The sequence below is a fragment of the Zosterops lateralis genome (genome assembly GCF_965231275.1).
Source record: "Zosterops lateralis genome assembly, chromosome: 13".
Classification (NCBI taxonomy): domain Eukaryota; kingdom Metazoa; phylum Chordata; class Aves; order Passeriformes; family Zosteropidae; genus Zosterops; species Zosterops lateralis.
The window spans coordinates 20,312,909-20,325,979 of record NC_139773.1 but is presented as its reverse complement, the minus strand read 5'-3'; the positions used below and the strand labels follow the sequence as shown (position 1 = coordinate 20,325,979).

General features: G+C 71.2%; 4 protein-coding genes across 4 annotated transcripts; 2 read left to right on the top strand and 2 right to left on the bottom strand.

The window, feature by feature from the left end:
• Positions 1-211: 211 nt before the first annotated feature.
• Positions 212-1,612, top strand: LOC310914512 (uncharacterized protein; the record flags this gene model as incomplete). The annotated part of the gene is made up of 2 exons (XM_083870673.1): positions 212-1,186; positions 1,550-1,612. The coding sequence occupies 2 exons, from the start codon at positions 212-214 to the stop codon at positions 1,610-1,612; spliced, it is 1,038 nt and encodes a 345-aa protein (XP_083726799.1).
• A 1,342-nt stretch (positions 1,613-2,954) lies between these two features.
• On the top strand, positions 2,955-5,623 carry LOC310914511 (gonadotropin-releasing hormone II receptor-like; the record flags this gene model as incomplete). The annotated part of the gene is made up of 4 exons (XM_083870672.1): positions 2,955-2,997; positions 3,371-3,918; positions 4,861-5,065; positions 5,187-5,623. 4 exons carry the CDS (start codon positions 2,955-2,957, stop codon positions 5,621-5,623), a joined length of 1,233 nt encoding a protein of 410 aa, XP_083726798.1.
• Positions 5,624-6,560: 937 nt separating this feature from the next.
• Positions 6,561-9,240, bottom strand: TMED3 (transmembrane p24 trafficking protein 3; the record flags this gene model as incomplete). The annotated part of the gene is made up of 3 exons (XM_083870671.1): positions 6,561-7,681; positions 8,130-8,378; positions 9,070-9,240. The coding sequence occupies 3 exons, from the start codon at positions 9,238-9,240 to the stop codon at positions 7,445-7,447; spliced, it is 657 nt and encodes a 218-aa protein (XP_083726797.1). The 3' UTR covers positions 6,561-7,444.
• Positions 9,241-10,715: 1,475 nt separating this feature from the next.
• ANKRD34C (ankyrin repeat domain 34C) lies at positions 10,716-12,221 on the bottom strand (the record flags this gene model as incomplete). Its single annotated transcript, XM_083870828.1, has 1 exon — positions 10,716-12,221. The coding sequence occupies one exon, from the start codon at positions 12,219-12,221 to the stop codon at positions 10,716-10,718; it is 1,506 nt and encodes a 501-aa protein (XP_083726954.1).
• Between the last annotated feature and the right edge of the window lie 850 nt (positions 12,222-13,071).

The following is a 13,071-nucleotide window of genomic DNA, read 5'->3' as shown; positions in this document are numbered from 1 at the left end:
CCAGCCCCGAGGGGCAGCCCCGAGCAGCTTCACACCTCCGGGGTGAAATTCGCCACCCCGCGCTCTCAGCCGCGGCCCCCGGCCCTCCCAGCCCCCCGGCCTTTGAAGTGCTGCTCCCGCAGGCACCGAGCGCCTTTTCACACCTCGGGGCCCGCATAAAGCCGGGCCGTGGGGCGGCCCCGGCACTCGGGTCCCGTCCTCCGGCCCCGCCATGGCTCACACCCCGCCCGCCGCCGCCCCGCTGCAGGACTGGGGGGCCCGGGGAGCCCCCGACCCGCTGGGCTACAGCAGCAGCTCTCCCGCGGCATCCCCCGACTCCTGCGGGCTGGGGTCCCCCGCCGCCTCCCGAGGGCCCTGCCGGGGACACGGCGCCCCCCGGGCCAGGGGCAGGAAGGGGGCTCGGGCCGGAGGAGCCGCGGGGCTGCCCCGGCAAAGCGCCAGCGAGCGGGAGAAGCTGCGGATGCGGCGGCTGGCGCAGGCCCTGCTGCGGCTCCGGCATTACCTGCCGCCCGCGCTGGCGCCCGCCGGGCAGAGCCTCACCAAGATCGAGACCCTGCGCCTCGCCACCCGCTACATCGCCCACCTGTCCGCGCTGCTGGGGCTGGGCCGGGGGGCGCCGGGCCCCCGACACTGCCCGCTGTGCCCCCGCGGCCTGGGCTGCTGCCGGGACACCGAGCCCCGCGCCGCGGGCTGGGGGTCGCCCCCCGGGGCCGGGACCCTCCCGGAGCTGCGCGGGGCTCCCGGCGCGGGGATGGGCGCCTGGGGCTCGGCTCTGGGCAGCCCCGCTGCCGGCACCGCCCCGGGGGCGCCTGTGCCTCCGGAGATGGGGTTACAGCCCTGGGGGTCACCGCCCTACGCCCCTGCTGCGGGGACCCCCCCAGATGTGCTCGGGGGTCCCAACATCGCGGTGCAGACCTGGGGGTCTCCCTCCTACATCCCTGCGGCCGGGACCCCTCCGGAGGCGTTTGGGGTTTCCAACATCCAGACGGAGAGCTGGGGATCGCCCCCCTACGTGCCTGCAGGGGGGACCCCGCCCGGGCTGGGCAAGGCTGTCACCTCCACCGCGGCCCCCTGGCTGACCCCTCCCCACGCTGCAGCGGCTGCGGCCCCCCCGGATCTCCCCGGCGATGTCCTGGACATGGGACTGGCGCTGTCAGAGTTCGTGGGCACGGGGACAGTCACCCAGGTACGTGCTGGGGGCACTGGGGTCACTCTCGTGGGGTGGCACCGGGCAGGGACAAACCCCCTTGGTGCCCCAAAGTCCTCCTGGCGTGGGGCAGTGCAGGAGCTGGTTTGGGGTGACACCAGCCTTGTCTGGGGTGGGGAATGGCGAGCTGAGTCCTGCTCTGCTCAGCGGCTCAGGTGGAGCCCCAGCCTGGCCCATCTCTCGGTGCTTCCCTCTCACGTTTGTGGGGATCCCATCAGTGGGGACAGAGTGGAGCCCCTTGTTCTCCTTGTCCCTGCCCGGGAGGGGTGGGCTGTCACTCCCAGGACCCCGGCCCCGCTGCCCCTCTGTCCGCCTGCTCACCCTCCCCCTGTCCGCCCCCAGGACCTCTCTGCGGACCTGCTCTCGCTGCTGGAGGCGCTGTTCCCGGCAGAGCCGCGGCACTGACCCAGACGAGCCCCCGGAGCGCCCCCAGCCCCACGAAGCCTGTCTGGACCCCCGGGCACAGCTGCAGGAACGAGCTGCCCGCCGGAGCCTGGAGCCGTGCTGGACGCGCCGGGCGGCGGGATGTCAATAAACCCTTGTACCCGCTCCGAGTGTCCGTGTGGCTGTTCCCGGGAGCTGGGGTGGGCTTTGGCAAGCCTGGGGGCTCTGCTGGGCTGGGGGCTGGGGGGCAGCCAGGCACCAGCTGGGAGAGCAGCTTGGGGGAGTATCAAGAGAGACCCTCCCCTCGCTTTCCTGATCCCGGGTGAGGCAGGGGAGAGGATCCCCAGCGCCCTCCAGGCCCAGCCTTCCCACCGGCAGTTCTGGGCCTGTGGGGGCTCCCAGTGCAGAGGGAAATGGGTGGATTTGGGGTCCAGCTCGGTGTGGGGATGGGGCTGAGCCCACGGGCTGGAGACTCTGCCAGGAGCAGAGTGTGGGAGCCCGTGATGGGGACCCAGCGCCCCCAGCCCCCTCGGTGGCTCCCTCAAGTCTGGGGTCCCCATTAGCAGGAGGGTGTTGGGCGCTGGCAGCCGTGTGCTAATGTGCCAGGGGAGTGTCCTCCCAGCTCTGGGCTCTGCGCTGGAGGGCGGGGGGTTAATGAACCCCATGGAGTGTGAAAGGACTCTCTAATGAGGTTAATATCCTCTGCTGGGGCCGAGGAGGGGGTGACAGGACGGGAGACAAGCCTTTGAGGTGCAAAGCAGCCCCCCGCCCTCTCCTAGGCTGCAGCCCCTGCTCTCCAGCCAGGGCTGAGGGGACCTGGGCCTGTGCTCCAGCCACGGGGACACTGCCATGGGGACACTGCCATGGGGACACTGCCATGGGGATGGCCACGGTCTGGGAGAGCAGCTGGCACTCACAGGGCTGGGAGGAGGGACCTGGGGGTCTCTGAGCCGCCCAAACACTGCACCCCAATGCAAGGAGTCCTGCTGTGCTCTGACCCCTGGCCCTGGCAGCAGCAGTGGCAGATCTGGGGGGCCCTGGCAGCACCCCCTGGGCTGGGGGGCTCCCTCACAGGGGTGGGGCAGGTCCCAGTGTCCATTCCCGCGTGTGAGCACCAGGCACTCTTACGTGTGTCCCTGTGCCGTGGGTGGCAGGGGAAGGACCGTGCTGTTCCAAGCCTCTGGCTGCCTCAAGGACCCTTCAGAGCTGCCAAGGGCGCCCACGCCTCGGCAGCTGCAGCAGCTCCAGGTGCTGGCTCTGGGCAGGACCTGCCCCGGTACCTGCCCCGCTCCCCTCCTGCCCCAGAGCAGATGCAGGAGCCCCCAGCACAGAGCCTCGGCACCCTGTGAGCACCGGCCCCGCCATGGCCTGGCTGGGGAGGGCCAGGCAGGACTCCCTGGATGCAGGTGAGGGGGGGAATGGGGTGTCTGGTCCTCCAGGCCTCATTGTTGGGCTGGGTGGGGTCACAACCAGGTAAGATGGTGAGGGGAGAGGGGCACAGCAGTGACAGCCTCAGGGGGTTGGGGTCAGCTGCCACTGTCTTTCCCTGCCCTGATTGCTGCCGGGGATCCCCACAGCCCTGGGGGCCTGGAGGGGCTCTGGGGGAGCAGCAGGATGCAGCGAGCAGGCAAGGATGGAACACAGAGCTCAGAAACGTGATGTCGGCACTGTGACCCTGGGCAGGGGGCTCTAGGGACAGGACCCACCGTGCTGACCGTGGCCTGCCCCACCAGAGCCCCCACCTCAGCATTGCCACTGCCCCTGTGCCTGCTGTGACAGGTGGGGACCACCCAGCCCCAGCCCCAGCCCCTGCGGCGGGGAACAGCAGCGCGGAGCCCCCCACGCCCCCCGAGTGGGGCTGCGCCTGGAGCCCCCCGGAGGAGAACGGCAGCGAGGAGCCCCTGCGGCTGCCCACCTTCTCCCCGGCCGCCCAGGTGCGCGTGGGCGTCACCTTCGCCCTGTTCGCCCTGTCGGCCGGCTGTAACCTGGCGGTGCTGCGGGCGGTGGGGGGCAGCGGGCGGCGCCCCCACATCCGCCTCCTGCTGCGGCACCTGGCGGCCGCCGACCTGCTGGTCACCGTGCTGGTGATGCCGCTGGACGCCGTCTGGAACATCACCCTGCAGTGGCGGGCGGGCGACCTGGCCTGCCGCCTGCTGATGTACCTGCGGCTGCTGGCCATGTACGCCTCGGCCTTCGTCACCGTGGTCATCAGCCTGGACCGCCAGGCCGCCATCCTGCGCCCGCTCAGCACCGCCCGCGCCCGCGCCCGCAACCGCGCCCTGCTGCAGGCGGCCTGGATCCTCAGCGCGGGGCTGGCCGTGCCCCAGGTACCGCCCAGAGCCCGGGGGGCCGGGGGCTCTGTCCCTGCCCAGACAGCCCGGGGGGCCGGGGGCTCTGTCCCTGCCCAGACAGCCCGGGGGGCCGGGGGCTCTGTCCCTGCCCAGACTGCCCGGGGGCCGGGGGCTCTGTCCCTGCCCAGACAGCCCGGGGGGCTCTGTCCCTGCCCAGCCCGGGGGCTCTGTCCCTGCCCAGACTGCCCGGGGGCCGGGGGCTCTGTCCCTGCCCAGACAGCCCGGGGGGCTCTGTCCCTGCCCAGCCCGGGGGCTCTGTCCCTGCCCAGACTGCCCGGGGGCTCTGTCCCCACCCAGACAGCCCGGGGGGCCGGGGGCTCTGTCCCTGCCCAGACAGCCCGGGGTCTGGGGACACTGCCTGGGGTCTGTCCCCACCCAGCTCGGGGTCTGGGGACACTGCCTGGGGACTGGTGACACTGCCCAGGGGTCTGGTGACACTGTCCGGGGGCTGGTGACACTGCCCGGGGTCGCTGCCTGGTGACCCGCAGGGTGGGTATGGAGACCCCCCTGGGATGGGCACAGAGAGCAATAGAGTGGTTTGTGGCAGGGATCCCCCTCACCCAGCTCTGCCCCCCGGGGGTGCCCCCCAGGCCCTGTCAGTGCAGGGCAGAGCCAGGGCAGGGGGATAACAGCCCCCACCCCACAGGGGGATAACAGCTCCCACCCCACAGGGGGATAACAGCCCCCACCCCACAGGGGGGGATAACAGCCCCCACCCCACAGGGGGATAACAGCCCCCACCCCACAGGGGGTAACAGCCCCCACCCCACCCCACAGGGGGATAACAGCTCCCACCCCACAGGGGGATAACAGCCCCCACCCCACAGGCTGGGCCTGTCCCTGTCCGTCTGGGGGTCCCTGCTTTGGCCTCTCTGCCTCGGGAGGTGCAAATCCCCACCCCGCCTCTCTCGTGCCCAGCTGTTCCTGTTCCACACCATCACCCTGAGCCCCCCGCACAACTTCACGCAGTGCACCACCCGCGGCAGCTTCCCCCGGGCCTGGCAGGAGACCCTCTACAACATGGTGGGCTTCGCCTGCCTGTTCCTGCTGCCGCTGCTCATCATGGTGTGCTGCTACAGCCGCATCCTGCTGGAGATCTCCCGCCGCATGGGCTCGGGCCCCTGTGAGTGCCGGGGGCCCTGTCCTGCACAGCCCGGGGGAAATCCTGCCCGCAGCTCTGCAGGGAGACCCTTCCCCAGGGCCCAGGGCCTGTCCCAGCCCTGTTCTCCCCTCTGCCCCCCCAGTCTCCTCGCAGGACGCGTCGCTGCGCTGCTCCAGGAACAACATCCCCCGCGCGCGGCTGAGGATGCTGAGGATGAGCCTGGTCATCGTCTCCTCCTTCATCCTCTGCTGGACCCCCTACTACCTGCTGGGGCTCTGGCACTGGTTCTGCCCCCGCGCCGTGGAGAGGAGGATCTCGCCGGCCCTCACCCACATCCTCTTCATCTTCGGCCTCTTCAACGCGTGCCTGGACCCCATCACCTACGGGCTCTTCACCATCCCGCTCCGGGGGCGCTGGGGCTGCCCGTGCCGGCGCGGCCCCCTGCCCCAGCCCCCCTCCCCGGCCACCGCCTCCTTCCGCTGCTCGGCCTCCTCTCTGCCGCCCGGGCGGGGGCTGCAGGGGCCGCGGAGGTCCCGGGGGGCTGCCGGGGACCCCTCCTGTCACAGCAGCTCCCTGTGAGGCCAGCGGCAGCGCTGGGGGGCTCAGGGCAGGGGGCCTGGCAGCAGGATGGTGGGGATGGGGTCACTGCTGGACTCTCCCCGCACCCTGAGGTGCCTCTGCGGGCTTTGGTGGGGCTGTCCCCATCCCCTCGCCCTTCTCTGTGCCCTGAACAGCAATAAAGTGTCCCATGGCCACCTCTTGTGTCTCCCCAGCAGGGAGCGTCCCCAGAGCCAGCACCCTGACCCGCTGAGGACACACCCTGTCCCCACCACGGGTGGCTCAAGAGTCCCCAGGAAGGGGCAGACTCGGGGCCATCCACCCACAGCCTGGGCAGGGCTGGGTGCTGCCCTCCCTGCCCATCCCCACAGGGCTCTGTGTCCCTGCCAGACAACACCGGGCTGGTGGCAGCCCCAGGGTGCTGCTGGTGCGGGCTCTGCTCCAAACAGGAGCTCCTGGCTGCTGCCCAAGGCTGTCGGGAGGCGCACGGGGCCAGTTCTCCCTCCGGCAGCGGCCCCAAGGCCAGCGCTGAGGGCGGAGCTGCTGGGCCGAGAGGTGGGCGAGGGCAGAGGGTGCCGGGCCCCTCCCTCACTCCCCCCAGCACAAGAGTGAGGGACAGCCCAGGAGAACTGCCCTGGCATCCCCCCAGCCTCAGGGAAGGGACCCCAGAGCTGGGCTCTGCCCCACGGTGCTGCAGAGGGACACTGGGCTCCCCTGGCTCCTCAGCCCCCCTGCCCAGTGGGAACCCCATCACAGCCCACTGACAGTGCAGGCTCACAGTGGGGCACAGGCAGGGGTCTGCTCCTGTGGGCACAGACAGGGGTCTGCCCCTGTGAGGGGCTCCAGCCTCTGGTCCTGTGCCAGGAACAAGCTCAGCTGGTGTGGGCAGGGGGGCAAGGCAGGAGGGCAGGCAGGAGCTGTGCCCAATAACAGCAGGGCCAGCCGTGCCATGCTTGCAGGGATTTATTTGAAAGTGGCAAAGGAAAAGCCTAGTGGAGCTGCTTCAGCTCTGAAAAATGATCTCAGGCCTGCTTGAGGGCTGGAGGGCCAGCACACCAGGCACTCCAGGGGTCCTGCACAGGGGTGTCACTCCAGGCTCTTGTGTGGGGGTCTCCACTTTGTGGGGCTCCAGGGAATGAGGGGCTGCAGTCCCAGGTGTGTGTGGGTCCTCTGTGCTTCTGGGGCAGGGATGGGGCAGCCTCAGCACGTTCCACAGGGTGGGGTGTGTGTGAGGGGCTGAATCTCAGGCACAGACTCGTGTGAGAATGAAAATACCACTTGGTACAGGCACACCACCTGCTGCCAGCCTGAGGAACGCTGCGAGGGGAGGAGCTGGTAGAGCCAGGATCACCCAGCAAAAACCCATCCCCTGTTGGATGCTGCTGCTGCTGCTGTGGCCCCACTGCTGGGAGCACCCTGCAGGACAACTGGGGTGCAGACAGAGACCCCCAGCCCAGGGGAGGCTGTCCAGGGGTGACAGCCCTGGGTGGGTGCCAGGTGGGCCAGTGCTGCCCCATCCCCTCGGTGGCTGCACGGGGCCTCGAGGGGCAGCGTGTGGTCAGCACAGTCACATCACAGCCACGAGGGTGCCCCAGTGCTGGTGCTGGTGCTGGTCCCATCCGCGTCCCAGTGGGGCAGAGAACAGGGACAGGGTGGCCAGGTGAGGGGACAGAGCAGGTGGGACAACAGCAAGTGGGAGGGGGGACACCAGCATTGGGTGAGTGTCACCCAGCTCAGCAGTGCCGTGTCACCCACCCCTGCCCACGGCACAAATCAGAGGCAAAACATGACCCCAGGGCCACAGCCGTCCCAGCCCTGCTGCCCTCAGGCACAGACACAGCTCTAGCTGCCAGCTCCGCCGCTGCTGGGTCTCTTCTCGGTGAAGAAGCTCTTGAGCAGCACCACCTGCCCGATGCTGACGGCGAAGAGGATGAGGGTCTCCCCCAGGGACCAGTAGGAGACGCGCCCGTTGAGCTCCTCGGCCCGGCCGCGGTCCTGCGCCTCCCGCAGCCGGTAGTGGGTCTGCGAGTCGATCACCGCCTTCAGCATCTCATGGATGGTGACACAAGCGGATTCCAGCTGGGGGACAAGGACAAGAGCGCCCTGTCTCTTCTCACCTGGCACAGCTGAGGGAGCCCAGGGCCGTGCCAGGACACTCAAGAGCAGGACAGCAGTGTCTGTGCTGTCAGAACCCATCCAGGGTGGTTCCCCAGTGGGACTGAGATGCCACCAGGGCCCCCGTATGCCCAGCCCAGAGGCCCACAGCAAGGGATGGAATGGCTGATGCAATTCCCTCGTGTGGGATGGACACGGGCTGTGCAGGCAGGGGAGCCCAGAGCCAGCACAGCCCCCCCGGGCCAGGCAGAGGATGTGGTTGGTGTTGGCTGTGGTGAGGCTGGTGGCTGGCGGTTGGCACTTCCGCATCCAGCAGAGGAGGATGGGGACAAGTCCCCAACTGCCACCCTGCAGGGCAGCCTGGGGGGGCTGCAGCAGGACCCTCCCTCCCTCCTTTTCCCCCAGGACCCACCTGTGTCAGGGCAGTGACGCGGTTGTTCATGTTGGGCAGGATGGGCGGCTCGTCGCCCACCTGGAAGTCGAAGTAGACAATTTTGTGGGAGAAGGTGGAGAACTCGTTGCCGAAGCAGAAGGTGTAGACGCCCTTGAGCTCGGTGTGGTGCGAGAAGCTGTCGTACTGCTTCTTGGTCTCCTGGTAGATGGTCTTGCCGTTGGGGTCCTCCACGTAGCAGTCCACGTCGTAGTGGCCCCCGCTGATCACCTGGGCAGGGAGGTGGATCTCAGAGGGTGGCACAGGCCAAGAAACGTGGCGAGGGCCCCCTGGCCCTGCCCAGCCCCACAGGTGTGGGAGAGGCCAGCGGGCACCATGCCCACGGGATGGGGCCCAGGCCAGGGCAGCCCTGGGGAACTCGTGCACCACGGTGCCAGCAACTCAGGTGGGGTGCCCATGGCCCAAGGGGGTGCCTGGAGACAGGGACAGCCCTCCTGACCCAGGTCAGGGGTGTCCGTGGCTGCTGTGGGCACATCCCACACCTGGCTCTAGGTGGGCACTGGGGCTGGGAACAGCTCCTAGTGCAGCACGGAGGGAGCCGGGGTGTGCAGGGGAGGAGGGAACTGCAGCCCTGCCTGGGGCTCTGCAGGGCACAGGATGGAGCGTGGGCAGAGGCAGCAGCACACACACGGGCAGGGGCGTGGGCAAGGGGCACAGGGGGGCACAGGGACATGGACAAGACATGGGCAGGGGTGTGGGCAAGGGGGCACAGGCATCGGGGCACAGGGGGGCACATGGACATGGGCAGGACACGGGCAGGGGCACAGGGACGGGGCACAGGGATGGGGCACAGGGACAGGACATGGAGAGGGGCACAGGGACGGGGCACAAATGCAGTGGGGGCAGAGGGGCCCCGGCACGGAGCATCCAGGGCTGCAGCGAGGTACAAACAGGTACAAACCTGGTAGTCGAGGGTGAACTTGGTGCCGCTCTCCAGCTCCTGGTGGAAGCAGCGCTGGGCGCTGTCGGGCAGCTCCAGCGTCAGCTCCGTGCCGGCGGCCCCCAGCGCGCCCAGCAGCGCGGCCAGGCACAGGGTCCGCACCGCGCCCCGCAGCGCGCCCCGCACCGCCATCCCCCCCGAGCCCGGCACCGCCACCGGCACCGCCACCGGCACCTCCCGGCACCTCCCCACGCCACACCGAGCCCGGCACGGCACCGCCACCGGCGCCTCCCCCGCACCGCCCCCCTGACGTGGCGTTTCCGCTGCTCGCGGAGCGGGGCGGGGCGGGGGCGGCACCTCCGGGCCCGGGGCGGGCACCCGGGGGGTCCCGGGGATGTTCCACCGGCCCTGGGAACCCCCCGGCACCTCCTCCGGGCACCCCGGGGATCCCGGGGATGCTCCACCGAGCCCGGCAATTCGGGAACCCCCCGTTACCTCCAGGCACCCTGGGAACCCCCCGGCACCCCGGGGATCCCGGGGATGTTCCACCGGCCCCGGGACCCCGGGCCCCCCCCGGCACCCCGGGGATCCCCGGCCGGGCGGCTCCTGTCGGGTCCAGCGAGATCAGCCTCCATCCAAAGCTGAGCGCTTTATTAATGCAGGGCTGCAAAACTAGTGCGAAAGTCTCCGCAGGGCCCCGGCGTCACCCCGACCCCCGTCCCCGCACCCGCACAGGCACACACAGTCTCGGAAATAAATAAAAGCGTTCGTGGAGCGATGGAACCGGCCACGGCACGCCCGGCCCGGGGGAGGCGGGGGGCTGGGGAGGCAGCACAGAGGGGGCTCGGCTGTGGCGCGGTGCCTGTGGCTGTCCCGGTGGGGTGGAGCCGAGGGCACAGCCCGTGCCACCCTCGGTGATTTGACATCCCGCGTTCCCCGCGGCCGGCGGAGGCTCCCCGGCCTGGGACCGTCCTGAGCGGGGATTCGGCGCTTCCCCAAGTCCCTCGGCGTGGTGGGGGATGAACCTCCTGGAGCTGAGACGCTTCGGAGACGAGACGAGCCCACCCCGGCCCGGGGCCGGCGGGGCTGCAGCGGGGCCGGTGATTCAGCCCGGAGGTGGAGGGTTGTCTCCCTCTCCCGCTGCCCGGAGCACCGGCACGGCCCGTGGCTGGACGGGCCCTGTCCTCCCCCAGCCCCGCAGCGCGGAGCCCCTTCCCCTCCTGGACGGGCACTCCCCTCCCCCAGCCCCGCAGCGCGGAGCCCCTTCCCCTCCTGGACGGGCCCTGTCCCCCTCCAGCCCCGCAGCGCGGAGCCCCTTCCCCTCCTGGACGGGCCCTGTCCCCCTCCAGCCCCGCAGCGCGGAGCCCCTTCCCCCGCTGGGAGGCGCCTCACGGACCCCTCGCCCCCCCCAGAGACCAGCCGGGGGCTCCGGGAGGGGACGCGGGGACAGAACGAGCGGGATGTGAGAAAAGCGGGTTGCGGCTGGTGAGGAGCGAGTGAACCGCGGGTGGGATCCTGGGCACGGAGTTTGGCCCTCCAGGATGGTGGGGGATCCATCTCCCCATCAGCCCGTCCCCGATTGGGGCCCTGGAGCCCCCCGGCCCCCGCTGTGGGACCCGCCCGGTTCCCGCAGGGACAGCCCGGCTTTGGGGACAAACGGTGACCGGCTACTGCGCCACCACCTCCTCGAACTCGGAGAGGTGCCGCATCTGCTCCGCCTGCATGGAGTGTCTGCGGAGGAGCTTCCTGTGCGCCCGGAGATCGCCCCGCCGGGGGGAGCCGGGCCCCAGCGGCACCAGCGGCCTCAGCCCCGCGGCCAGAGGGGAGGGGGCTTTGCCGGAGCCGATGTCGGGGATCGGGGGGTTGGGGTTCACGTTCAGGGGGGGCAGGCAGCCCGGGCGGGTGTGGGCGATGTGGTCCAGCAGCAGGGTCCCCGAGCCCCGTCTCTCCAGCAGGCCGGGCGGGCGGCGCCGGGCGGGGCTGGGCGAGGGGCTGGCGCTGCCCGAGGGGGAGTCACCGTCCAGCAGGGCCAGGTGCGACCCGCTCAGCTTCCTCCTGTCCGACGGGCCCTTCCCCGCCTCGGGGCCCTGCGAGTCCCCGCTGTGCTCGGTGCCGGGCCTCCACCGGTGCGGGGTGTCGGTCCCCGGGGCCGGGCCGGGGCTCTGGGGCTCCTCCGGGACGGCGCTGCCCCGGGCCAGGCCCGGCTGGGGGCCCGGGCTCCTCTCCGGGGCGCCTTTCCGTGCCAGCGGCCCCGGCGCCTGTTCGTCCACCGGGGGGAACAGCGAGGGGTCCCTTCCCTTGCTGCTGCTGCTGCTGCGGGTCAGGGGCGGCTTTTTGGAGAGCGAGAGCTCGCCGATGCCCGCGAGGAGCTCGCTGTCGGCGCAGAGCCGGCTGTCGTCGCGGTGAGCGGGGGCCGCCAGCACCGACGGGGCCACCAGCCCCCAGGGCTCCGAGCGCAGCCGCTTCAGCCGGGGCAGGGGGGCTCTCCGGGCGGCGCCGCCCCTCTGCCCGGGGGAGGCCGGCCCAGCGTCCCCGGCCTGTGCGGGGGGAACGCCGCTCTCCCTCTCCGCGGGGGAAGGAGCCGAGGTGGGGGTTCTCAGGTGCGCGCTGGAGGGGGCACTGCCCTCCTCGGGGGGCGCTCTGTCCTTGAACTCCAGAGCGGGAGCCACGTTCAGGTACTGCTTGGCCGTCTTGGCGCCAGAGGCCGACGTGTCCATGGTGATGATGATCACCTCCTTGCCCTTGGCCCTGCAGGCGTTCAGCAGGCGCTGCAGCACGGCCCGGTCCTCGGCGTTGATGGCGTGCACCAGGGCCGAGGCCCCCGAGTGGTCCTCCAGGCTGGGGTCGGCCCCGCTGTCCAGCAGCAGCGACACCACGTCGCCCCCCGCCCCTCGGATGCAGGCGTGCATCAGGGCGGTCTTCCCGGACTTGTCCTGGATGTTGGGGTCGGCGCGGTTGTCCAGCAGGTACTTCACCATCTTGGCCTTGTGGCTGCTCTGCTGGTCCACGTGCGTGGTGATGCAGGCCACCATCAGCGCCGTCTCGCCCCTGTCGTTGCTCTCGTTGATGTAGGCGCCGCCCTCCAGCAGCAGCCGGGTCAGGCGGAGCCGGCCCAGCCACACGGCCCTCAGCAGGGAGTGACCCCCCAGCTCCAGCTCCGTGGCCTCGTCCATGGCGCTGCTGCCCGCGGGGAGGGGGCGGCGGTGCCTGGAGGCTGTGGGGGAACGGGGGAGGAGAGGTGAGACCCCCAGCTTTGTCCCTGCCTCCCCTCTGGGCACTGCCCACACCCGCTGTCCCCCTGCCCGTGTCCCCCACCTTGTGCAGAGCTGCCCAGGAGGTCTGAGAGCTTCTGGTGGTCTCCACCCGCCTGCCCTGCCTGGGGGACACAGCGCGGACCCGCTGGGGACTGTGTGAACTTCCCCGGTGGCTTCCTGGGCTGGAGCCGGGATCTCTGCTTGCTCACTGCCGGAGGGAGGGAGAAAAGCCACAGTCGTGGTGTTTATTGTGTGTCTACTGCCCCCTGCTCCTGCCGCCCCTCTGACCCCGCACTGCCCCCCGCTCCTGCTGCCCCTCTGACCCCCCGCCCCTGCTGCCCCCCGCCCCTGCCGCCCCTCTGACCCCGCACTGCCCCCCGCTCCTGCTGCCCCTCTGACCCCCCGCCCCTGCTGCCCCTCTGACCCCCCGCCCCTGCTGCCCCCTGCTCCTGCTGCCCCCCGCTCCTGCTGCCCCCCGCCCCTGCCGCCCCTCTGACCCCCCGCCCCTGCTGCCCCCCGCTCCTGCTGCCCCTCTGACCCCGCACTGCCCCCCGCCCCTGCTGCCCCCCGCCCCTGCTGCCCCTCTGACCCCGCACTGCCCCCCGCTCCTGCTGCCCCCTGCTCCTGCTGCCCCCCGCTCCTGCTGCCCCCTGCTCCTGCTGCCCCTCTGACCCCGCACTGCCCCCCGCCCCTGCTGCCCCCCGCCCCCTGTCTCACTGCTCAGAGTGTTCCCTGAGCCGCCATGCCCGCAGAGCGCCCCCGGACAGGG